Raw genomic sequence first — 26,645 nt, 5'->3', positions numbered from 1 at the left:
GCGTGGAGCCATACCGTGTTTCCTGTCATTCTCAACAGAGTATCAGGTAGAAGATGACTCCACTGATTTGTTTCCTTCCCTTTTGGGGCAGCATTGGTTTTGAAAATTGCTGGCATAAGGTCTTTATAATACATAGCTTTGTGCAGCTCCTGAATGTTTTTCTTTCCTATGCACAGCTTGAAAAATAAACTTACAACATTTTTAAGGGTGGTAGTAAAAGGAGCCCCCTGATAAATTCATATTCAGTTATGCCCTGAGAAATGGGCTTCGGTTGTGAGCTGATAGGGTTAATCTAGCAGCCTGCAGGTGTGAATCAGTATTTTTTCCTGCCATGTTTCTTGGTTGATCCCGTGATTTTGGCCCTTTACATTTAAGACTGTTTCCAAGCAGTTTGCTACTAACCAACCTACCCATGTACGGACTGTAGAGCAGCAAGTATTATATAGTCAAATACCTTTAAAATAAGAAAGAAAAACTACCGTGACAAAACGAAACTGTCCATCTCAGCAGTGCAGGACTGTTATTGAAAAACAGGGACATACCAGGCAAAGCTTTACTGTTCACAAACCCAAACGGCAACATTTTAAAGGAATTTCTTGACATCTAGAGATGCCAAGTCTCCTACCCTAAGTGACTACAGCGTGGGGTTCCTGTGCCTGCGATGGAGTGTTGATCTGCGCACACGCACGGTTCAAGCACAAGAGGCTGGAGCATCCAGGGCTGGGGCTGCATTTGCAATTGTAGAGCAGCCAGCTGCTGGGTGCCAGGCTTTTGGAAAAGGGGCTGCTAGCCGTGGTAATGTGCAGTTGTGTCCCTGAGCTTTTCTTAAAGGACAAAGGATCAGTCTGTATAATGTAGAAAAATCCTGTAGTAGAAAGGGTGTCTGGCAATTGCCATGTTGCCTCCTGGACACTGGGTATACTGTTAGAACAGGAACCTGAAATCTGGACCCTGTGGACCTGTATCTTGAGTTAAATTTTATCTGTTAGACAGATGCTAGCCTAGGTCCTCTGGGAAATAAAGTATGGATGTAATAGACAACAGAATTTGTCTTTCAAGAGTTTGGAAAGCCAAATTCTACACAATGAAGAGTGTTTACTATCTGCTGCCAACTCTGCCAGCAATGGACAAGCTGTTTATCGTATTGTCACTGTTTCCCATGTATATGCTGGAGATTATCCACTTTGTGCTGCTGAAACATTGGAGGTTGTAAATTGGAAATGTCTGTATGACAGGACAGTAGCTGAGATTTCAACTCTAATAGCCCTTGCAAACCTGGCTTAGATTACGTGTGGTAGGTGCAATTGAAACACAGGGTGCAAAACCAGATCATGTCCTGAAGGGCATGCAAAGAAGAGTCATGGTCTGTACATGATACAGGAACTGGAAAGGGAGTACTAAAGTATTAATTAATATTTTATTGAAGCATTAAGTTACTGCTCATACCCACTTATGTGCTGAACACATCAAGTCTGTGTGATGCTTTTGCAAGTCCAATTTTCTGAATTTGACTGCAAATTTTACTGCTGATTTTCAAAATGAGTTGGGAAAATTATAATGTTTCTCTATCTCATTAAAAAAAGAATTGTCTTAGTGAACCAGCTTGAGCTGGAGTCGGTACATCAAATCCTGGTTGTTTCCATTTATATATCAGTTCTCCTCACTGCAGGAAATTCGTAGTGTGTCTGGATGTGACCACATGAATTTAGGCAGCACTCTTAGTGCTCCCAGGATATCAGGAACCTGAGTCTGGATCTGTATCACTCCAAACTGTTTATTTTTCCCATCAGAAGCAAAGGATGGAGTAAATTCCATCCATCTCCTGGAGAAAACCCCTCTTGCAAATCAGGGCATGGAGCAGCAACCTCTCCCCATCATAATCCTCCTCCTTTCCCAAGCTGGAAGGCTCTTCAAACTGCCAGGGACACCTGTCCCGGTTCTGCACCTTGCTGTTTTCCTGGGCAGGACCAAGGACAGGTCTTATATATGCTTGTCAGGCTCTTCCTCAAGAGCTCTGTCCAGATCCTGGCAATTCTGCCAATATTCCACTTTCTCTGAAGTTAAAGAGGGCAAAGTGGTGCTAGCCAGGTATAGGCTCTCTGGGAAGGGAATGGAGAGCACATGGGCAGTGTTCCTGCCCTTGCCCTTGCCAGCTGTCCCTGTGAGTCGCCACTAGTCAGTTCAATGAAGCCAAGCAGCTCGGGTTTGGATTTAGGGCTGGGAATTACACTGCAGCTACCCAGAAGACAGTGTGGCAAAATCCAGGCCTTCAAAACTCTGCCTCAGAAACCCTGGTGACTTCGGGCTGTGTTTTATTCATTCTGTTGTTTTGAATTTTTACTCGGCCCTCTTGTCACGTTCCCCAACACTCCCCAAAGTCATAGCGTGTTTTTTTTAAAAAAATAATTGTAGCTGCTGTTATTATTATTTAATGTAACTGGAGATTTCCATACGCTGATCTGTCTCCGGGAGGTGGCCCCGGAGAAAAACGCGGTACCCGGCAGGAATGGCAGTGACAGATCCGCGGGGGCAGCACCCGCGCGGGAGATGGGAAGAAGCCCAGGGGGGTCCCTCGGAGGTCGGGGCCGGGGGGGGGACACAGACGCCGCCACAGTGCCCGGCGGGGGACGGGGAACAGACCCTGGCCAGGGGAGATGAAGGAGGCGGGGGGAGCCCGGTGCCCCCAGCGCGGTGCCCCCAGCGCGGTGCCCCCAGCCCGGTGCCCCCAGCGCGGTGCCTGCCCGCACCTCCCGGCGCGGGGCTGGGGGCGGCGGGCTCGGGGGGCCGCGGGGCGGGGCGCATGCGCGGCGGCGGGGGCCGGAGCGGCGCGGGGGGCCGGAGGGAGGGAGGGAGGGAGGCGGGCGGGGAGGAGGCAGGGCTGGGCTGGGCTGGGCCGGGCTGGGCCGGGCCGCCCGCCTGCCCGCCTATTTGAGGGAAAGTAGCGGTTCGCGGGCGCTCAGTGCCGGCCGCCGCGGAGAGGCAGCGGGCGAGCAGCCGCTGGTCGGTGCCCGCAGCCGGCGCGGCGCTGCCAGCCTTCCCCCCCCCCCACCCCTGCCGAGGACTGCCTCGCTCGTCGCACGAGTGGCGGCGGGGGGAGCCGCCCCGCGGGGCCGCCTCTGCCCCTTCCCCGCCGCGCCGTTAATGGAAACATGGCGATGGCGGCTCCGACCGGCAGCGCGGCGCCCGTCGCCCCGGCCCTCTGCGGCCACCTGGCCCTGCTGCTGCTCCTCGCCGTCCCCGCCGCCCACGGCTACAGCTTCCCGCAGCAGCACACGTAAGTGCCGCCGCCCCGGCCGGGACCCCCCGCCGCCCCCCGCTCGGCCCGGCGCCCTGGCGCATCGCGGGGCCGCCCCGGGGCCTGCCGGCGCGGCGCGGGGAGCGGGAGCGGCGGGCGCTGCGCCCCGCCGGGCCGAGCCGCGCTGGGGGCTGCCGGGCGCGGGGGTCGCCGCCCGCTCCCTGCCACCGCCGGGGCGAGGAACCGACCCAAAGTTGCTGGAAAGCACAAACTTCCCCGGCGGGTGCCGGGGTACAGGGCAGCCATTGAAGCGTTATTGTGGCGAGAGGGGGGGAAAAGACGAAAAAAAGACTTTTTGGGGTTCCCCCCCTTCCCCTGTTTCAAGCACACAGTCGTGGTACCCACAACCGGCCGTACCCAGCGGAGTTTGAGGAGAAACTAATAATGGATGGATAGTTCCACAGGCTATCCGAGCTGGCGGGTCTTCCTCTTCTTCCCTCTGGACCGCCAGAAATTGGCTGTTACCTATTGAAAGAGAAAGTCGGAAAGCAGCTCATTTGGGTGAGGGGGTTGGGGACTGGAGAGTCGCTGCAGGAAGGGTATAAATAGATTATTTTTTTTTTTGGAAGAAAGCGAGCTTTTTGGAAGTTAATGTTTAGGAATATTTGCTAAGACGTTTGGCTCCCTTGCGTGCTGTGATAACCCCAAAGCCCTGTCCCCCTCCACACAGCCCTGCGAAATCTTGCCAAGATGTATTTTAAGAGGCTGTCATCTCTGTTATGAAATGTTGAGGTTTGTTGACACAAAACTGAAAAAAAAAAAATGTTCCAGACGATTCAAAATAAAGGCTGACACTGTGTCCTTACAGTCTGTGTTTCTGAAGGTGGGGAAAGATTTCAATGACATAGAGTTAATAATAGCGTTGTTGCCCTTAACTTTGTGCTGCCCCAGTGGATATGCACTGCTTTATGTCACAATTTTCTTGTCATTTTTGATTTGCTTAAGAATAGAAATAGGTTATATATATATGTCATAGGGAGTATTTTTGCAAGCCTTTTAGATTAATGTCTTTGATCTCAAAGTACATTTTTACAGGCATGTAGTCAGGCCTTCTTAAAAGAAGGCTTAGCAGCAAAAGAAACAGTGTTGTTTATTTGAGAGAGCTGTAGCTTCCCGTGTCAATATCTGGCTTCACTGAAGGTATCGTCATTTGCACTCCTTGTTTATTTGGAAGTACCTCCCATTCAAACAGATTCTTTCTGGATTATTATGAGTCTTGTATCCTCATTTCTAAATATCTTTGACCTTTGGGAGCCGATGTGTTCCCTTTTGTAGCTGTCACGTAAATGCAGAAATTCTTCAGAATAAGACCCTGAGAAATGTCTACCTACAGGGGGAGGAGAGGGAACGTGCCAGTTCTCCACCAAGTACCAAAGCCGTGTGGCCTGATCCAGCACTGCTCTTGCATGAATAATCTTTACTTCCGTGAGATGACTATAGGAGTAAAGGGGATTATGTATGTGTATAAGCAGAGATAAAGTTTGTGAGATGGTTTTGATATTTCAGCAGCTTTTCAGGGGTTGGAAGTTGTTGCTTTCTCTGGTTAAATTTGGAATGCAGGATTGTATTATAGAATAAATCTCTTCTAGGTACTGGTTTACAAGTCAGAACTGTGTTTTCTTTCTGCTTGCATAAAGTTTTATAAGAAGGTTTCTATAGCAGGAGGGACATACTTAAGAGAGGCGTATCATTTGTAAATAATGTGTTGGTCTTCCCTCACCCAGACAAATTATGTGTATTCTTCTAATAAACTGTGCCAGCTTTTTAACCAAAGCACTTTTATTCGAGATAATTTGGTGGGGTTTACTGGCATAGATTTAATGAGATCTGGACTCTCTTATCAGTGGTCTTATTAGAGTGGGCCTGATCATGTACTGAGAGATGCAAGATGAGTAAAAACTGGGAAAACCACAGAATTTCCTGCAAATATCAAGGAATAGTTCTGAAAGGGCCACTAATTCTGTTTGTGCCACTGGTGGGAAGTAATGCTGTCTGGCTTCATCCGGAGAAGAGGCACAGAGGGAACATAAGACCTCAGCCTGACCTGGTATCTTCTTGCTCATTTTATTCCCCTTATGACCTGTTTTGTGAACCCAGAGAAAAGAGGAGTCACAAATGGGTATTTGATGATGCTTCACTATTGCTGGGCAGTAGGTTAGTGTTGTAACATGTGGGCTGAAATGCCTTGCGAGTTCTGCCCTAGGGCTGCCGTGGTTGTTTCTTGGGAAGGAAATATTTAATAGGAGTAAAGAGTCAAATGGTAGCTGGCACCAAGGCTTGAACAGCACTCTTTAATTGAATTTTCTCCCCTAAGTAGTTCCCTTTTTGTACCCTTCTTGTTTTTAAAGAGGCTGGATATAACTTAAATATTATTGGAAGGTGTGTCGGTCAGAAGCTCAGTTGAGCTGATGAGATGGGCTGCTAAATTCCTCTCTTTAGGAAACAATTTTCTCCTGCTTTGGACAATGCACCCTTGTAACAACAGTGAATGATTCGGAGCGTTGATTAGAAACCTTGTTTGTCTTTGGAGGTTTTCTGTGTAAATCACTTAAGTCGTCTTTCACTACAGGACTCAAAAATGAGGCTGCTTTTTTTTAAGCAGTCCCAGAACTGTTACATTCTGACAGGCAGCAGACTGAATGATTAGGATGTTTTGCCTAAGGGAGGGAAAGTAGAAAATCAAGAACAATGTATTTTTTATTTTTTGGTTACAATTGTATTAATTATCGTCAGTGATTCTGTGTGTTGATTCTCGGTTCTGTCCCTGGCAAATTGCTGCTGTTCCACATTCTCTCTCCTTCCTGGTAGCATGGTTTTAATCATCTTATGCTGAGCTAAGGAAGGCTCGGCTCAGCCAGTTGTCCAAAGGGGAATTTCTCATTGAGATTTAAAAAGCAAAATCCCAGATTGGAACAAACCCATTGGGGCGGATGCGTTAGGTGGTGTCCACTGACTGACAAGGCTCCTTTTAGGAATGGTCACGTACAAGAACGTGCATCTGTGTGGTCAACGGGATTAATGGCTGTGGAAAGAAGGGCTGTGGTTGCAGTTAATTATTCCTTTAAATAGTACGCAGAGGATTTCTGTGGCAGCACAGTAACAACCTCTGCTTGAATTTCTGAGAGGTTGGGTGTTAGATGATTGAAAGCCTGGTCAGTCAGGGGTGTCCTGCACCTGTATTGCTGTCGCCTCCTGTTAGTGGGGATTTTGTGCATGTGAGTGCTGGAGAATGTGAGTGCCAGTGCTGCCGCCTGAGAGTAAAACAAACCCTCTCCTCACTTTGCAGAAAGGCTTTTTGTCGCTTGAACTTGAAAGAAAATTGCCATCTGCTAGAGGGTGGTGAACCATTTGCTTCTTGTGAGGAAGCGGGTGTGCTCAGAATTGCTGCGAGTCCGCGGGTGAGGCTTGGCTTCCCCGCTGCTCTGCAGGGCAGCTCTGACCAGCCAGCCAGAGGAGAAGGGGGTGTCTGCAGGGGAAGGCCACGAGCCTGGGGACCAGGGTCTAGTCCTGCCTCTCTGGCATTAGATTAAGCACTTGTCAAATACAGACTATAGTTTTGGGCAGTAAGTGCTACTGTGGGACAGTGAGCAGTGAAGGCTCCTGCTGAGAGCAATAAGGCTTAACAGGTGCCCATCACCACTGGAAGGTGGGCTTGAGGCTGCTTCTACCAAGTTAATTGCTTCCTTTTAGCAGGTTTTGATTTGTACTTGTGTCATTTCACCCCAGATGAGGTTAATGATGCTGGGAGTGATTGCACATCTGGGCTAGTAGGGCTTGAAATAAATATTAGGACTGGATGTTTTAGGGTTTGCAGGATGCCGCGTAGAGGAGGCTTCTTCTCTTGTTCTACTGCTCACCTGCTGTGCAGTCAGAAAATCTCTTCCGATTACGGTTTTGATGCTTGGGAAGGTAACTTATCTGGAAAGGCACAGAGAAGAAGTGGGGAGATGGCCTTGCTTGTCTTCAGCTACAGTCAGCTGAGCAGAGAGACTTCTCCTTGGGAGGGCGATCTACCCTGATGAATGACTGACAGATAATGTGGTGCCATCCCTTTGAGGGCTGGGCAGTCTCGGGGAGAAGTGGTACCCAGTGGAGGTATGAACACCCAGTGTCCCTGCAACAGCCCCATGTGGGCTGTGCATCAGTGGCAGAATCCACTTTGGGGTGTGCAGTGTCACCTGAGCTTCCCAGAGGCAAAAGAACAGCCCACGGAAATAATTATATTTTTTTGGAGCCATTTGCAATATTTCTTTGGCATTTTTACAAAATTTTCTCCATTCCTGTTACCAGTCTTGAGTGCTTCTTGCTCAGGTATCACATGGAGAAGGGGCAGACATCACCGAGCAGGGCACTGCCACTTCGTTGCCTGTCCTTGTGACACCTCAACACTGAACCCTGCCCTTCAAGACTGTGGTTCCATGAGTGTGAATTTTTCATCTGTATAATTGAAAAGTTGTTAAATTTTCTTGGGTAGAGAGTGTGTGGGTTCCCTCTGAAATTGATAAGGCTTCTGCACCTAGACCTGAGGGTAGAAATGGACTTGGTGTTTGACAGTGTTCAGAAGCTTCATTGTAAAGAAGCTTTGTGTGTATTGTCTGCATGTGTGCAACAGCCTCTTAAAAGCTGAAGGTGGTTACATAGGGTCTAAATGGAAACCTGAAAATTTATCCTTGAACGAGCTTCCTGATGTTTGGCTTCAGAAGGCTCTTGAGGGCTTAAGTACTGGGGCACTGTAACATTGTACATGTGCACAAACCATACAATTTAGACAATGCTTTTTTCAGCCAATGAAATACTCAAGTGGGATAAATAAAAGAAAAAGCCATTACCAAGCGAAATACCTGAGTGAAATATTCAGCAAGACAGGACAGTATCTGAATGTTTTAATACTTACTTTTGCAGGAACTTCTTGAAAGCAAGATGTGTTTTGTTAGCAAAATCGTCCTTCCTCTCTGGGTTAGAACTTTGTTGTTTTAGAGCTGCTCCTATAATCTAGCCTTCATCCTCAAGTTTATTATTGTTGGGTTGCATGGGGAGTGGGGTTATACAAACTGTTGTTAGTGGATAGCTGCTTTGTGTCAACAAGCTATCAGCATGGTTTTCTTTAGGCTGAAGCATTTGATCTTTCAGAGAATGCACATGGATTTTCTTCATAACTTTGACAGTTACCCTATGACCCTTCCAGTTCTGTCTCAACTGTTATCTCTTTGTCATAAATATAATAAGAAATAAAAGGTGTTTACCCAGAGCAAAGGATTAATTCTTCTGCTCTAAAGCAAAGTGGGTTTTTTTGCATTAACTGATGTGTGAGTGATCAGGATATTTATCCCAATCAGCTTGTGACAGGTGAAAGGGCTGCAAGGCAAGAGACACAGGATCTGAGTGGCAGTCAGGCCAGACAAAGGTTGCACGGTCTGTGGTTTCTGTATCTATTCATTAACTCTGCACAAGGTCATTATTCTTGCCTGTGGTGAGGCTACCATGCCAGCTCCTCAGAAGCAGCTTCTCAGTCTGGGGAGTACAGTGCAGGAGGTGCTGTGCAGCAACACATCTTCACCTGGGACTACAGGAGTCTGTCTTTCAGGAGAAACAGGATCCAGGCCTTCTTCCTTTACTTCTAGTTGAGACTGAGAACTCCAGAGGAGGTAATTGCTGATAGTAATCAGATTGGGTGCTAAGTAGGAATATGAACCATTTAGTGCAATAGCTCTGATGATGATAAAGCTTTGAGCACAGTTGCCAAAACAGAAGTTGAGTTTGCATATCTCTCATCAGCCAAGTGCCTTTGTTCAGTAACACGACTGAAATGCATAGAGTTAAACTCTGCAAGTAGAGGATGCAACATGATTTCTAGCTCTGATTTATGTAAAAAAATCCCTGAAGTTCTTGTAATGAAAAGGATATATTTAATGAGTCTCCTGCCCACCCCCTCCCCAACCATGATTGTCCTTTCATGGTACATGAGGGGTGGGAATGGAGCTGTCCTTTCCGTGGACTAGGCTGCAGATACTTTGTCATCAGTGGGTATCTGTTGCAAACCTACTGAAGCCTTGGACAGACTTAGAATTTCCTTGAGTTCTGCTGCTGCCAAACTGTTCTGCTACCCTGTCCTGCACTGACACTTGGGGAATTTAGGAATCAATATGGGTTGTGCCTACAGTGAGTATGTGTATCCCTGTGATAGAAAACCTGGAGTGGTGGATTACAAAAGACACGTTCATTTACCTGACAAAAGGTTGTCTATCTTGAATTATTTATAAGGTTTCACATCATGCTGGTAAATTTTGTAAAAGCAATGAAGTCCTGGTAATGTGAGCCTCTTCACTGCAGCTTCTGTAGTAGAGTTTTGCTGAGACGGTACAGGAGGTGGGGGATGGAGGGAGGAGGAAGAAATAGGCAGCCAGTGGAGGGATAGAGAGAGACTGCTGTTTTCATGTGCAAATGATGAGGTGTGCAAAGCAATGAAGTGCAAATTAGTTAGATCATGCTGTGCATTGGAACAAAAATCTGTGTAGTGTTGGAAAGCAACTCATGCTTCAGGAGAGGGTGGGGGAAAGGATGGGGAGCACAGACACAAGGACAGAGAAGGGTGAATCTTAGAATCTTATGACCAAAAGGCTGGCAGCTTTCCATTTGCAGGAATGTTATTTGCAGGGGTAGTTTCTTTAGAGTAGATACTAATTTCAGTGAGGTTTCCTTACCTGAGTTCCACCAAATGAAGGATCATGCCAGAGTTGGCCAGGCTTTTTATTTCATTTGGTGGCTGGAAGGCTTGTGAGCATGCAGAGCATGTGGCTGTGGACCAGAGCTGTTTGCTCATGGTAACCTGGCATGTATGTGGCCTGCAGGAAAATGGTTGGTGTTATCCAAAAGGGAGAGTGGGGACAGTACAGGTTGGAGTCCTGGCAGCAGTGTGCCAGCCTGCCTCAGTCCCTGCTGAACACCATATTGGAGCTAAAAGTCAGTGATGCAGCAGGCAGGGTGCAGGTTTGTGGTGAAGCTGGCGCTGTGTACCTGATTTGTTGATAAATAGAGCCTCCCTCACACTTTCAGGCTTCCAAGCCTCTTGGTCTTCCAAGCACAGTTACCCCTTAAACTGTTAAACTGGTGGAAAGAATTTGGAGTCTTGTATCTGTCTCCATTGATGTGACAAATGAGGATCACAGAATCATGGAATTGTCAGAGCTGGAAGGGACCTCTAGAGATCATCCAGTCCAACTCCCCTGCTAAAGCAGGATCACCCAGAGCACGTTACTTAGGGCTGCATCTGGGTGGGTCTTGAATATCTCCAGAGAAGGGGACTCCACAACCTTCCTGGGCAGCCTGTCCCAGGGCTCTGTCATCCTCACCTTAAAGAAGTTTTTCCTCATATTTAAATGGAACTTCCCATGTTCCAGGTTGTGCCTGTTGCCCCTTTTCTTGTCCCTGGGAGCTACTGAAAAGAGTCTGGCTCCATCCTCCTTGCAGCCACCCTTTAGATGCTTATAGGTACGAATAAGGTCTCCCCTCAACCTTTTCTTCTCCAGGCTAAAGAGTCCCAGCTCTCTCAGCCTCTCCTCATAGGAGAGGTGCTCCAGTTTCCCAGTCATCTCTGTTGCCCTCTTCTGGACTCCCTCCAGTAGTTCCCTGTCTATCTTGAACTGGAGAGCCCAGAACTGGATGCACTACTCCAGATGTGGCCTCACCAGGGCAGAGTAGAGGGGGAGAATGACCTCTCTCAATCTACTGGACACACTCTTCCTTATGCACCTCAGGATTCCATTGGCCCTCTTGGCAGCAAGGGCACATTGCTGGCTCATGGATAATTTACTGTCTACCAGGACTCCCAGATCCTTCTTCTCAGAACTGCTTTCCAGCAGGTTCACCCCTAACCTATGTTGGTGCATGGGGTTCTTCCTCTCCAGATGCAGGACCCTACCCTTGACCTTGTTGAGCCTTATGAGGTTGCTCTCTGCCCAGCTCCCCAGCCTGTCCTGGTCAGCACAGACTTCTGGAGTGTCACCACTCCAACCAGTTATGTCATCATAGAAGGCTAGCAGACTGGTCAAGCATGATTTACCCTTGGTAAATCCATGTTCATCACTCCCAGTAACTTCCTGTTCTTCAACATCTTTACAGATGACATCCAGAACAAGTTGCTCTATGATTCTCCTTACAAATACCAGTGCCTTTTGACTCATAATGGAGCTGGGTCCTGAAACCTTTCTCTTGTTGCAAGCTGCCAGTCTGTATGCTGTCAGTCTCTTTCTTCTCCGGTGGATATTTAATATTTTTCTGTCCAGAAGAAGCTAGTATCCAAAGTCTGAGTTCACATTCATCCTCCAAATAAGAAAACAAGATTCATACTTCTAAATATTTTTGGAGATGACTGTGTATAAGCCATTTAAGCTTAAAAAAATGTGTAAAGCTCTTACTGATTTAATTTCTGTCTAATCAGATATAGATTTGTATTTGAATTTTCATCTGTATTGAATTTTATGTTAAAATAGCTCTCTATTGTGGCAAATGAACACTTTCTCTACAGTATGACACAGTGAGGGTCATGAATGTAGTGCCTTGTTTGCATTTCTAATGTATGGTGGGTTTCACAGTCAAGTTTTTGGCAGCTGTAACATGGACACCAAAATAGAGACAGACTTAAGCCAAGCAAAGCACCTAATATTCAGCTTTATCAGGTGTTAAAGATTGAGTCAGATTCTGGGCTGCGAGTGGTTGAACATCTTTTTATTGCTCCATAACAAATTCAGTAGACCCAGGAGGAGCCAAAGTACCATTTCCTCATGTCTAAGATAGTCTTATAAATTAGAAGTCTCTACTAAGCATTCACTGTAGTGTCACATTCTTGGGATCAGTCAGGGGAGGGATGTAAATGATGTATTGTGTGGGCTCATGTGTGTCCAGGACCTCTGCAGGGGGAGGAATGCCCATTGCCCAGGTAAAATTCAGCTTTCTGCAGCAGCATGTTATGCATACCAGGGGGGAAAAAAAAAAAAGGGGGTGGTGGGGGTGGTGGAAGAAACAGCATTTAATTATTCAAGACCTGCATGCTGAAAAGGGTTTCAGGACAGAGAGCTAGGCATGTGTCAGCTTCATGGGCACTGCTTTCCCCTCCTCCCCTGTGTTCTTTGAGAAGGAGGGTAGATTACTTGAGTATGAGAAACATCAGTATTTTTCTCTTCACACAGCTCTAGGGTTTTATTTATTCTGGTTTTGTTTGCTGGGAAATCTTAATAATTGTTGATCAGTGACCAAACGGATGATATTATTTTGTCTCCCTCAGAATGACAGCACTTCCAAGATCACAGACCAAAAGAGCATCAGTCCCAAAGCACCTCCCTCTGTGTGCAGACAGGGATGTTTTCATGCCCCTCTGTGGCTGTGTGTTGTGTGACTGCTAGTGACTGAGCCATTCTTCCTGATGTTGGCTTTGTTGTGATGCAGAAGAACTTGCTTTTGCCAGTCTTGCCTGCTGGACTCTGCTGTGTTAGGTTTAAAAGCTGAGAAACGTCAAAAAAACTTTGAGCTACTGGCCCAAATTAATCCCAGATGAAACAATGCTGTTGGATTATGCCAGGGACAACTTTCAGGCCATTGTCTTTTCACTTTTAAGTATCATGGTGGTTGTAGTTATTTCTGATGTGATTTTTTTTTTTTTTTGTGAGATGGAGAAAAGAAACGCATCTAACACATCTACTGTCTGCTCAGACTTTGGTCCTAGTTTCTAAATAACCCCATTTAGCACTTGCCCGCCTCTTTGACCCAGCCACAAAAATGTTGCGTTGACATTTCTGACATCGATACTGCCTTTTTACCCGTCATCTTAAGGCTAAATTGAACCCTTCTGTGTCACTTGCTCCTTGCTATGTTTATTTGTTTTGATCTAGTCTTTACTTTAGAGAAAAATCTAACCAGCTCTGTCTCACTCCAACTGCCTGCTAGGGCATGGGGCTCTCATTCCTGAGAAGTGGCTCCTTCCACCCTCAGCTTTCCCCTCCTTTCCCATGCTCCCTGCCCAGCTGTGAGGATGGAGTGGCCCGGTACGGAAGGGCTCTGACAGACATGTCTTGGCACGAGTTCTTGCTTCACCGTTGTGGCTGCTGACCTAGCTCCTACCTTCTCCCCCCTCTCACAGCCCTGTCCTGCCAGCCTTGCTGGTGCTGTGTCTGCTGAGGCAGCCACAGCACCACCAAGGAAGGGGTGAGGCTGTACCCCCAAAGGCTCTGTGTGGATCCCTGCCTATAGCAATGCTGGTGTGTGGGAATCTTCTTTTCCTGCCTCTCTTCTCTTGACTCCACTCCAAGTGGAGCCTTGTGCTGAAAGCATTGCTGGTTTGTGCAGTTTATCAATGTGATTGTGTGTGCTGAAAGTGGCCTTTTTGATTTTATAAGGGCCACTTAATAAATGTCACTTACTTGGTGATGCTTAGGCAACTGAGCACTTGGCTGCCTTCTCATCGGGAAGTGGGTGCCAGACCCTGTCCTGTTCTCTGGAGTCCCAGCTGGCTGGTGGAAGAGTAGGTTTTGCCACTTGCCAGAAGAAAAAGATGTGGTGTTTTCATGGTAGCTTACGTAGTACTTGACTTTGTCTCTTAGTTGTCACAAACACAGGAATAAGTAGAGTCATTTCAGTTATTATTAGATAGCATGAGGGTTCTTGTATGTGAAGTTTCTTCCAGAGAAAGCCAAGCAGCTGCAGAAATGAAAGGTTCAGTGAATGATACCTGTCCTTACAGAGGAGGATCAGAGTGATTGCAGTGTGGTGCTGGTGAGCTGGAAAGGGACCTGCTGTGGGCTGAGGGTGCAATGCTTCAGCTGCTGCATAACCTGTGGCCTGTGTTGGGGCCACAGGTGGTGTGTATACCTGCACTTTCCCTACTTAAAAGCCTGTGTTCCTTGTTGGATGAAGGATTTGTCTGCAAAGTCTGGCTCTTCAGGGGCTGGATGGAATTGGTGGTGAGAGCACTGTTTCATCACACACCAGATCCAGCAATCTGCAGTACTGAGTGAATTGCCGTTTGTCGAAGAGTTCTGAAGTTTGTGAAGTTCTTTGCATAAAAGTCTAGATCCCACAACCAAAGCAAAGACTATTCTATGTATACAGCATTTTTTGGTTTAACTTTCCACATGAAACTAACCTTTCTTCTTCGTTTGGCTTGGCTACAATATTTATTAAAATGTCATGCTTTATCATTTTTTCCTGCTGCTGTGATGTTCAGGTTTAGTATTTATCTTCTAATAGTTTCTGAATAGCAGAGTGCTTGCATTACTGGCAGTGATGTATAGTACAGATAGCTGCAAGGAGTCCAGATAGACTTCAGCCCATGGTGGCATGCTTGTGAGTGAGGAAATTAGCTTGGAAAATTGTTAAACTTGTTCCTGCATTAATCTTGCTGTTACCACAGCTCCTGGCAGTATATGGGCTAGCAAGATGCTTGTGGATGAGAATGAGGGCAGGTTCTCTTTTTGGAAGAGACTCACCAAAGACCTTGTCTTACAGTTTTGCTTTGAGGAGGTTTACACTGAGCAATTTGGCCCATTTTTCCATTGCTAGGCCTATCTTCCAGGTGTTCTCTTATCCCCAGTTGATCTTCTGCCCTACTTTCTTTCCACTGCGTGTTAAAAGGTGACCAACCTGTCATCTTGGCTAGCATCAGAAGCAAAGCTTGTGTGCCTCAGGCTTTTTACCTGGGGAGACAGGTAATTCTTTCATGGCACCCTTGGGGTTGTCCCCCCTCCCCATTGCCATATGAGTGTCTTGTCCCCTTATAATGGGAACACACACTTCATAACCATACTTGCACTTCGTTGTTGCTCATTTGGATGATGGAACTGAGGCGTCAGAGTCTCCGATATATCAGCAGTGGAGCAGGAAATGCAACCCAGATCACATAATTCCTCTTCCTCTGTTCCTCCTAATGAATCCATGCTCTTCATTTTGGGATGAATGTTTCTTCTGTGATTTACTAACAAGCATCAGATTCAACCACAAGCACAGAAATATGGCCAGAAGGATTTGGACTCCAGGGACAGTATCTGTCCCTTTGGTGTTGGGAGAGTGGGAACTGTCCTTGTGGATTAAAAGCTTCACTGAAGGACACTATTCTCTGAAAAATGTCTGGACATCAAAGCTTGGGCAGTGCTGTTCTCTACAGTGAGGTGGAGGGCGAGAGGCCTTGCTGCTGAGTGCTTAGCGTGCTCAGCACTGGGCTTCTGCAAATTAAATGAGTGCCCTCTGCTGCATAAGCCCTATGTTGGCTGCTTGTGCTGTGTAAGTTATGGTCAGGCACCTTTCCCAAGAAATGCTTTCTTTAAAATTGCATTTTTGTGCTGATGATGCACTCATTTAGAATTGGATCTTTTGTGCTTATAGCCTCCTTGTGGCAAACACTCAACTGGTGGGACCTGTTTCTGGGGGAACTGTAGGGCAGCAGCTCCTGACCATCCCTTGGACATTTATCCCCTCAGACGGTACCTGAGATATAATCTGAACATTTCGCACTCCCTGTGTGTGTCTCAGAGAAATTCTAGAGGCCATTAAGCTGGGTAATTTACATGCTTCTTGAGCCTGTGCCTAGGGAAATATATTTCACAGGTAATTTCAAATCTCTTGGTGTGTGGAAGAAGTCATTATTCTAAATAGAAAGGGGCTGGTGATGTCACAGGCCCCATTGAGAGGACCACATTAAAAACTGGTATTTTTCCCTCTTAAGAGAAGAGTCTGAGGAATTATATTCATAGGGTTTTTTAACGTCAGATGTTTTTGGTTTTAATCTTAATACTCCTTTAGAGCAGCAGATGAGTGAATTATCTTGTAATCTTAGATTTCTGTTACATATGAGCATATTGTGTGTGAGGGCTGAGAGGAGACCTCCTCTGGTTTATCCATAGGGGTGCAGGTTTCCTACTTGCTTGTGCTGTCTTCCAAGGGCAAACATCAAATTTAGTGACTGCAGGCTAAGTTGCATTTCTGACTGCACTCCTGGAAGTCTGTCTGGGTTTGAGATTACTCCTTCACTTTGGAGTTCAGTTCTCCCCTTCTGAGAGGATGGAAAATATTTTTGTCAGACATATTAGGAGGATTTGACAGTTCAGTGTTGATAGATTCCTTCAAAATTATGTTTGGGCTTTTGCACCATCTGTGCTTTAGTTTTGACATTGCAACAGTAGGGTGAAGTAACATGGACCATGACTGATAATTGTGAAGCAATTGTATGCATTGGGTGCACTGCTGGTTTGTTTCCTTGAGGCATCTGGTGAGGAGAAGACACACCTGTGCTTAGCCTCCAGTAAAATTTCCTGGTGGCCCTTCCCTTTTAAAAGTGAAGGCAACTTGTTGCAGACCTGCAGTAGGGGAACTGTCATGGTGCTTGACACAGCATCATTTTTCCTACAGGTGCTCCAGCAGAGCATCCTTCTTCCACTGGGTCCTCCAGGACAGGAGCTACATCCTTTCCAGTGTGATAACCTTGCTGCAGCTGGAGATGTGGAGACTGAGTCTGATGGACCAACATCCTGAGTGTGTATTACAAATCATGTAGTACCTTCTGAGTATTTACAATGTGGTTCAGTGGCCTCCATTTCAATAGGCTTGTATCCTTTTCAAAGGAAAAGCTGCATGTCAATGACTTTTCCTGTGGAAGGAGCAATATTTGTCCTAGCTGGATGGAGAGAAGGAGGAGGTGACATGTGAAAGCTGGTGGTTTCATCCCTGTTGCTGTAATGCTCTGAGTGATGCAGCAGCACTGGGACAAAACTGAACTGGACTTCATGCTTCCACTGTCCCTGACTCAGAGCATGTCTGGATGGCACCTTACAACAGGAGAGGTCCTGCAGGCAGCTTTTAGATCTGTATCAGTGTAGTGAGGTAGTGGCATAAAATGCTGTAAATGATTTTTTTTTTTTAATGCTCTCCACACCCACCCCTTTTTTTCTTTCATTGCTGAAAGGGAGTAATACAATGAAGAGTTGCTGCAAATGAAGGCAACTGCATATGAAATAACAGGGTTCTGGGTGTTTGACTGGTGAGAGATGCAGTGAGTGAGCATTGCTAAGTGCTTCATAATAACAATGATTACGACCCTCTCTTAGGAGCCAGGAATCTCACAGGTAGGGGGATAGCGGGGAGAGGAGTTGTTCAAGTTGGGGGATTTAACTAGATGGAGATCTAGTGACAGAGACATCTAGAAAGCCCCTGAGGAATGTTGCATATGATGCTGTGAAAGGCATGCTTAGAGGCTGAAAAATAATAGTGATGGATGCCCCTAAGTAGCTCCTGTAGCAGGAGGTCTTTGTGGCAGAGGTTAATGATATCTTCTTGATAAGGAGAGAAGTTGTAGACACAAATTTAACAGAGGTCTGTCTAGCTTGTGTTTTAATGACCCAGTTAATTATTGTGTGCTTAGTCTGTTTCTGATCAGCTAAAATCTGCAATGGGGAAAGGCAAATGCTGAAAGCAGTCCTCTGGCGTCCTGTGGCTACTAAGAGTTACTCATTGTGCCATTTGCAGCTTGGTCATGTTTTGTTTTGCTGCAGCTGTCCACAGTAGCATGACTCTCCCTGGCAGTAGGAGCATGGTTAGATGAAGTACCTTGTGTGAACAAGAGTGTTGGGGAAGCTGTTTGTAGGGGGCTGCCGTCAGTCCTTTATTTCCTTGTTGCCACTCTGGCAAGACATTTCTCGCTAATCTTTTAAAAAGCACATGAGAGAAATGGGAGATGACTACAATATATGTATTCAAAATGCCATTCCAGCCACTAGGGTGTGGTGCTTCCCTGTCAGGCTTTACCTCGTGCCTTGACCAGTCTCCTTACACAAATGAGCCAAGCAAGGGACACTCTTTTGCTTTGTCCAATGTCTTACTGTTTGCATAGCCCAGAGGTGGTTGCTGTGAACTATTCTAAAGTCTTGCAGGAGCCTGCATCAGCTTGGATAGTCTGGCTGTTGCTGAGCAATGATACAGGAGCACGGGCCAACTCATAGCATCTCATCACAAAGCTGTTTGCATATGGTTTAGATGATAGTGTTCTGGTGGCACAAAACAGAAACACTACCAGACTTTCTTGTTCTAGCCATCTAGCCTGACGTACTCAAGTGACAGCTTCGCTTTTTCTCCAGGCTGTGAAAAAAACATTTTCCACCTCCAACCGAAAGCACAGGTCCTGCAAGTTGTGGCTGTTTTGTCTTCTGGGGTGGTTGACCCTTCCACCCAGTGATGAGGATTTACTGGAATAAACCAGAAGATGCAACAATCTATCCTACTTCTGCCTAGGTCCCAAGTGAGTCATGAATTATACACAGAACAAACAAATAACCTGATATGTCTGTCATTATATCATAAAGGACTTTAATAATTCATGCACCTCACAAAATCCTTACTGAGGCCTACCCTCTGTAACCTTATCTTTGCTGTGGGGGATGGAATCTCTTCAGCCTCCACTCAGATTGTATCTGTAGAACAGAAGGAGGCAGCAAGAGGGAAGGTTTTTATCATAAAACTTCATCTGTATAATGGGTTGCAAAGCGATGTGCAAGAGTTATCAGCCATTGGGGTCTCAAGGGATGCTGAAAATGACAAATGGCTGCACTGGGTGAAATTTATGCAGGTGGTGTGCTTCATAAAACTGACACCTATTCACTTATTTATTGTTTCATTGTGTTTCAAGTCCAGATCTGTGATAGGCTTTGAGATCAGGATCCCAGTTCTAATTCTGCGTGGTGTGAGCGCGAACATGGTGGAACCCGTAAGCTTCACTCATTCCTGATGCACATCAGCAAGTGTGCCATAGAAATCTAGTTTCCAGATGCAAGATAAGAGCTGTCAAAAAAGCAGGGAGGTTAAGCATTGGGTTAGTTTTGGCTCCAAAGAATTGAATTGGTTTGGGTAGCATGTTGCAGTACTCCAGTAATGATAGCTGTTGCCTTTGGCTTATTTTGCTTGTGTTACAGTCCTGGAGTTGCATGCGGGTGCTTCTGCCACCATCACGAGAGGGCAAAGTACAAGAGCTACCCATTGAATTTTCCATTTGCAGGACCATCCCTGTAGCAGCAGGATCTAGATCTCCAGATGTAAATTCAGTAACTAATTCATTCCTGTTTGTTCTGATTTTGGCTGGGATAGAGCTAATTTTCTTCCTAGTAGCTGGTGTAGTACTGTGTTTTGGATTTAGTATGAGAATAATGTTGATAACACACTCATGTTTTAGTTGTTGCTAAGCACCAAGTCAAGGACTTTTCAGCTTCTCATGCCTTGCCAGTGAGAAGGCTGGAGGTGCACAAGAAGCTGGGAGAGGACCTAGTGAGGACAGCTTCCCCAAAATGGCCAAAGGGATATTCCATACCATAATACTTCACACTCAGCATATAAATAGAGGTGAGGGGCAGGGGTGGCTGAGGGGTGGTGGCATCGGTCAGTGGGTGGTGAGCAATTGCATTGTGAATCACTTTGTTTAATCATTTGAAATTATTGTTCTTTTCCTTTTCTGTCCTATTAAACTCTCTTTATTTCAACCCATTAGTTTTACATCTCACTCCCCCCCCAGTTCTCTCAAATTGAGAGTGAGTGAGTGGCTGGCTGTGTGGTGCTTAGTTGCTGCTGGCTGGGCCGAAACCATGACACTGTTGTAAGGCAACAGTTTTATCCCTTAAGACTGTGAGGATTAATTCTTGCACATTTTCGGTGTATTTGGGGATCCCTATGTAGAGGTCCTGCCAGTAACACAATGCTCAAATCCCCATCACAGGATGGCTGAGTCAGTGAGCAATGTCCTGAGGTGAGTTTCAGGCTGATAAGAATAGGATGAACTTGATTATAGGGTTCATGGTTGGAAGTGCTTTTTTGGTAAAGTACTGTTTTATGGCCTGCAGAAGATATTTACTGTGGTTGCTTTGCCATTTGGTCTTTTCCTTGCTGTGTGAAGGAGAGGGATGTGCACACAGTCGATCAGAAGAGAACAGTGCCTGTGTGGGGGGCCTTTTGCAGCACTGCTGGGCAAACGTACTCACCAGCACCTTAAGCAACTTCTCTTTCCTCTTTCTGTTGGCAGATAATCCTCCAATGGACTGCGATTTTCCTCAGACCTACTCTTAGGCTTTAAATTATTCACTGAGTTATCCTTTGGCTTCCAGTTCCTTTGCATATCAAATACTTCAAATCAGCTTTTTGTGAAGTTTGAAATTCAAGATATTTTGATTGGACGTGTAGCTCTCAAAGAGTAGTTATTGTGGCTCTTCGGCATTCTGGGAGGACATTTCAAATGGGGTCCTGCAGGGATCTGCCCTGGGCCTCCTTTTATTCAATAGTTTCATTAATAACTTAGGCAATGGTATGGGAAATATGCTCATAAAATTTGCAGGGTACACTGAGCTAGGAGGGGTTGAATGTACTCTGGAAGGCATTGTCAGAATTCAGAATGATCTAGAGAAATTGAATGGCAAGCTGGATATCAGCAAAGTGAAATTTAGTGAAAATAAATGCAAAGTCCTGCACTTAAGAGGGAGAAATCAAATGTACAAATACAGAATACCTGTCTGGGTAGCAGTGTGGCAGGAAAGATCTTGAGAATTATGAACCTCAAACTTTGAGGCAATCAAGTGCTGTTGTAGCAGAAAAGCACATTTATTCTGCAATGTTCAGTAGTTTTATGGATCGGACTGGGGAGGTGAAGTTTTCCTCCTCATACAGCACTGGGTTTGCCATCTGTTGGAGTACCTGATCTCAGCTTTTTGGCATGAGCCTATGGAGATGTAGGCAAACTGGATTCTCTACAGTTTGCCTTCTCAACCTACAAGAATATTTGTGCTCAATAACTGCTAATGAAACACAAATTTGCTGTATAATTGTGAGACTATGTTCCTCTCACTTTTTGCCCAACTCCATTTATCCTGCAGGTTGAGAAAACTCCCCAGTTCTCTTTTTTTTTTATATTGAATTGTTAATACTTGTTAGGGCATCAAACTGGGATGAGTGTGGATCTGGTGGGGGGTTTGACACTTGTTTTTTTTTGTTGTTGTTGGTTTTTTGTTTGTTTGTTTGTTTTTTTGCAAGACATACCCTGCTGCAAAAAATTGTAAATATGAAGCAGACAAAAGATAGGACAGAGAAACAGGCACAGGAAGTTAGTGTTTGAGTCAAGGAGAACAAAGTAATTTGGTGATAGAGCTGAATGCAGCACACACTATCCCACTATCTTTCCTGTTCATGTTTCTTAAAGATCTTCCTTGGGATGTAGTTTTAATATTCATTTGTTCCTCCCTTCCTTCCTGTAATAATGTCAAAGATGCTTTCTTATTATAGGGGAGACCAGATGGTAGAGGTGAAAAATGTCTTGACAAATGTTAAGAAAAGACTAGTCCAGCAGCATTTTTTCCCCACCCCTCCTTTATATAAACAGCTGTGTCCGTACTTTAATTTAAAAAGGAGTGATAAAATGACAGTGTGGGAGGCTTGATGATGTCTGGAAGCATGGTCAGTAAGCTATTTGGTCATTTTGAAGGAAATGGGTGCTCTCTGGAAGTTTTATCTTCAGGGGAAAAAAAAAAGGGAGCTTGCTTTTTGTGTGAATATTGGCTCCTGTGGGGTTTTACAGCCTAGGTGTGTAAGGAATGACAAACTGGGAGGGGGCACAAGTGTGCACATACACACATGCAGGAGTGCACATTGACACACACACTATTATATTTAAAGGATTAAGCATCTTGAAGGAATAAGCCAATTATAAGAAGTTCCTGCACAGCAAAAATTAGACAACACAGTAATTAATAACCTTATTAAATAGCAATATTTGGGCACTGAACCAAAGCGTATGAATCAGAGTGAAGTGTTCTTGGCTGAACACACTGCGTGAAGTGGAGACACTTGTGCAGAACATTGTGTGGAACCCAGTAAGCTTTTGGGCAATATATCTGCTTAGCAAGTAGTTTTTCCTCTTGTCCTTTAATGTTTGTGTGAATCTTTCTCTTCTTTTTTTGGGTCAGGAAGGCAGCAGGAGAAAAAGATGGAGTCTCCTGCCTTTTTTGTGTTTTAATTGTCCTCTCCTGCTCACAGCCAAACAAGCACTCTCCTAAAGCTGCTTAAAAAAAGTGTCCTCAAGCAGAAAACTAATTTTTTTTTTCCTCTTCTCCTTGCCCTGTGCTTTTGTGAGAGGCAGTTTGCAGTGACGCTTATGTTCATTAGTGGTGCGTGGGCTGCCAGGTGGAGCCCCAGGAGAAGGCAGGTGCTACCTGCAGAGGGGATTCCACACCTCATCGATGTTACTCTGCAGAGGCAGCTCTAAGAGCAGTCATGTTTCTGGTCCTTAGCCTGGCTCGGGCACTGTGGGAAACTGCCTTTACCTGTTTCTAGGTTAGACATGAAGAGGTGTGACTGCAGCCTGTGAAGGGTCTGTCCTGTGTACCCTGAGCCACCAAGGGCCAGAGTGACCTTGGGCTGAGCTGCAGTGGTACATCCCTGTGGTGCTGGCTATGGACTGTCAATGCCTGGCTTGCACTCAGGGTCTTCCCCTTTGCTTCCCAGACCATTTGCTGGTCTGCAAATGTCTCCAACTTCTGTACAGAAGCGCAGGAGTCCCTGCTGCAATCTGTGTGTGCACAAGCACATGCACAGCCTGTTTCCTGTCTTTGCAGGCAGTTCTTGCTTTCTTCTGAAGCCACACAGCTGGAGCAGTGGTGGAGCCTCACAAACCAATGTGAACATGCACAGAAGTCTCTGCAACTGCTTGGGTCACCTAAACCATTAAATGTGTCCTAACCCTAAGTAAGGGTTGCTGTGATCAGTGACAAGGCCCAGGCATCCACTGAGCAGGAATGGAACAGCTTGGAACACTTTGCCTCCTGGCCCCGACTGCAACAGCAGTGATTTGTCTTCTGATGTGCTGCTTGTTACAGTAAATATTTTTGAAGCTCTGCAGCTTTTTTTAAGCCTACTTTATCTCATCTTTAAGAAAAATCAAATATGCAAATGATTAAATCAATTAGCATTTTTGTAGTTTTCTGTGGAGAGGCAGTGATAAATGGTGGTGTGTTTTCAAAAATCATTTATGTCCCTTGTTAAATGTTGCAGAGGAGGCTGTAAAATATACAGGGGAAGGAAACAAACAAATTTTTTTTTCAGTGCAAGAGACTTTAAATATATATCCTGAATGTGTCTCATCATGCTTGTGCATATCATAGCTGTAGAGTTTTGGGGATGGAAAAGTCCTATGGAGACTCCCCAGCAAAGGCAGAGCCTCCTGAGATGATGGGGGGTATGTGGGGTGTCACTGGGATGTGATGTGTGTGTTGCTGCTAAAGAGGGTGCAGGGGATGGCAGGGCTCCTTGCATGTGGTTCCTGTAGGCACAGAGCTACTGAGTTGCATTCCCAAATACTTGAGCTCAAAGGCTTTCTTCTTGCCCGTGTTGATTCACTACAGAGAACACTAAAGTGTTCCTTGGTTTAGGAAGGAAACTGCAGACATGGTTCATGAAGGGGGCCTGGTGGCTTTTGGTGACCAGCACTGCATCCATGCTCGTGGCCTCCCAGGGGTGCATCAGCTGTTTCCTGTGTGCTAGTTTTGTAAATGTCATTTCACAGGAGCAGCAGGGCATTCCAGGCTGCATCTATCACTCCTCAAGCCCCATAACACCACCTGAGGTCTGCAGTAATGGCCCAGGACTGCAGTGACTGTCACGTCTTACTGCTTACAGCTTCCATAGGAGGCACGCTTCAAAGAGAAATCTCCATGTTCATAATGGGCTATCACTTTCTTTACCCTCTTCATCCTTGCTACGGTTGCCTCACATAAAATTTTAAGTGCAGTGTCAATGGGAGAGAAGCAAGAGGCAGAAGGTCAACTGAGACAGAATAATAATGGGTTTTATGGATTTGATTTTTTTTTTTTTTAAATGATAGCTTTCAACCTAGCAAGCATATACAGCAAGTGAGATGAAACCTCCACATTCTCAGATGTGGCCCCTCTGAAGACTTCTGGTCATGGATGTTACCAGGGCTGGGGGGACATAGAATTAGGTCAGATACACACAAGGGCTTTTGCCAGTGGTGTGGGTAAAGGGTGGGCTAGTTGGAAAAAAGAATTTTTACTACTGCTGGCAAAAGTTCTCACATAGCCATACTACACACACGTAAAAAAAAATTCTGCTTCTGCTATTACATTTTTTAAATCTAGAAACCTGGTGTCAGCTGTGAAGAAATTCCCTTTCCCCTTTTTTGATAATGTAATACACTTTTTTTTTTAATAGTGGTATCTAAAGCTTGTACTACAAAGCTTACCTGGACTCTTTGAGAAATTGCTGGTCCATAAGGTTGAGAGTCAGCTATCATAAGGCTGCACAACTAAAGCGAATTGCAGTCATTTCCATGAATGAAAAATCCAGTGGCTTTTCCCTGAAATAGTAGTACTACTTGGGGTGGAGGCAGGGGGTGGAATAAGTTTAAAAACATTTTTTAAACAAATCTGCTGACTAAATTTAAACCAATTTTAAATCCCAGCCCAACTGAGCGCTCAGTGTCTCTTTTGCATATGCCAGCAGAGTAATACTGATGCCTCTGTCTTCCTCTGTAACTGCTCCTCTCTGAAGGCTTGGCCATACATGCCATTTATGTGGATTTGAGCAGTTGTTAATGTTGATGGATACAGCTGAAGATGGATGGTAATTTTCTTTTGGTGGTGTGGGTGTTCCTGGAAGGAGCTGACACAGGCAGGTGTCACTGAAATTGAGGATCTTGTACAAAGTTGGAAATTAAGGAAAGGTGTCAGCTCTGTAAGTACTTGGTGGAGTTTCTTGGACCTGTGGCTGAGTATGAGTATATACTTGATTTTTCAGCTTACTGTACAAACTGGAGTAAGGGGAAAAATTTTAAAACAGGTTTGGTGTTTCAAGGCATTTGTTTAAATTAATGATTTGCATAAAAATAAGTTTTGGTGAAAATACTTCAGAAGATTAATGGAAAACTTTGGACAACCTTTGATGGCAAAGAAAAGGTTTGTCTGAAAAAAAGGAAAAAAAACCCAACACAACAACCCCAAACAACCCAAAACCCCACTCAGCTCTGTTTGTGACCCATCATCTTTATACTGGAAGTCCCACTGAAGTCTTTGTTTTCCCTCCTTTGGCAGAAAGGTGGGTTTGCAGGTGTCTTCACCCATATCCTTCCTGGATTTCCCCTCTCCCATGGGAGAGGGGACAGTGTTACATCTGCAGGAACATGAGAAATAGCCTAAGTTATGCTGGAAAATTGGGAAGATTTGGCATGTGCAATTAAGTCTTGTTGTTATCCACAGCCTTGGATGTTACTAACTGGCATGAATTTTGCCTGTGTGAGTAACAGGCATCTGTCTGTCAGTCTCTCCTTCTGTCTCCCCACCCTTAACAAGTGATTCTCCAGCTCTATTCAGCTGCTCATCTCAGGCATCTTTCTGATGTCTGATATTTCTGCCCAGCTTTTGGGCCATGCTGTATGATTCAGAGTCCTCCATGGCCTTTCTTCTTAGTTGGGTTTCTTTGCTCCTTGGTCTTCAGGAGAGCCTCTGCTGTGGGTTTGGGAATGGTGGGGGAGTGTGCATGGCCTGCCTGAGGATCATCTTGTGTGAAGAAAGAAATTACTCTGTGAAACCAAGCGAAGTGCAAAACCCCCCTTGCTGGCCTTACCTTCTACTCCTTCCCTTCTTTCTCTGGTGTAGCATTGAGGGATGGATGTTTCTGTGGACAAAGCAAGGCTGGGTGGTGCAGAGGCAATCGAGCTTTGCTTTTCTAGGTCAGATCGGAGATTTGACATTTGTGTGACCAGTGGCTGGAGTCAGGAAATCTCATTAAAAGAAGGAGAGTTATCAAGTTCTGTGGATTTATAGAGGGTTTTTTGTTGTTGTTATTGTTTTAACTTGATGTTATTGCTCCAAGTGGAATCTGTGTCGTTGGATATATCGATGGGTGTTGTGCCTGTTGGAAGGACTGGCAGCAACCTCCCTCGCTGTACAGGACAAACGAGATGACACATGGCAGCTCCTGGCATTTCCTGCTGTCCCAGGAGGAAGCTCTGACTGTGGTGGACAGAACGGGTGCCCAGTTCAGGCTGGGCTTAACTGAAGGTGCAAAGCAGCAGAGGCCTGGGGCACTCTATGGCCTGTGCTCAGCTCCTGGCTCTGCCGGGTCCTTTCTCTTGTGCTGCAGCAATAATCCATCGCCGCAGTAGGACGGGCACCACTGGTCTTGCCATGGATCTGTGTTTGCTCTGTGCCACAGAGCCCTGCTGAAGCATTAAGCTCTTTTCTGTACTCACAGCACTTCAACCTTGTTAATCACTCTGGGCTTAAATAATTATCTCCTGCAACTGTTTATATAAAAAGGAAGAAAAACCCAA

At 45.6% G+C, this 26,645-nt stretch overlaps 1 protein-coding gene across 6 annotated transcripts in view; it reads left to right on the top strand.

Annotated features, from left to right (window-relative positions):
• Nucleotides 1–3,084: 3,084 nt before the first annotated feature.
• The window catches only part of CACNA2D2 (calcium voltage-gated channel auxiliary subunit alpha2delta 2), a 201,495-nt gene continuing 177,934 nt past the window's right edge, over nt 3,085–26,645 (top strand). For 2 of the 6 annotated variants that reach the window (XM_051627527.1, XM_051627526.1), the window contains exon 1: nt 3,085–3,274. In XM_051627527.1, coding sequence (XP_051483487.1) covers nt 3,150–3,274 — 125 coding nt within the window. In that variant the 5' untranslated portion in view covers nt 3,085–3,149. Of the gene's footprint in view, nt 3,275–16,791; nt 16,811–26,645 lie in introns of those variants that run through there. The other 4 variants (XM_051627529.1, XM_051627530.1, XM_051627531.1 and 1 more) reach the window with 4 other exon arrangements.

Source organism: Apus apus, chromosome 9 (genome assembly GCF_020740795.1).
Source record: "Apus apus isolate bApuApu2 chromosome 9, bApuApu2.pri.cur, whole genome shotgun sequence".
NCBI classification, from domain to species: domain Eukaryota; kingdom Metazoa; phylum Chordata; class Aves; order Apodiformes; family Apodidae; genus Apus; species Apus apus.
This window is presented reverse-complemented; position numbering and strand designations above follow the sequence as displayed.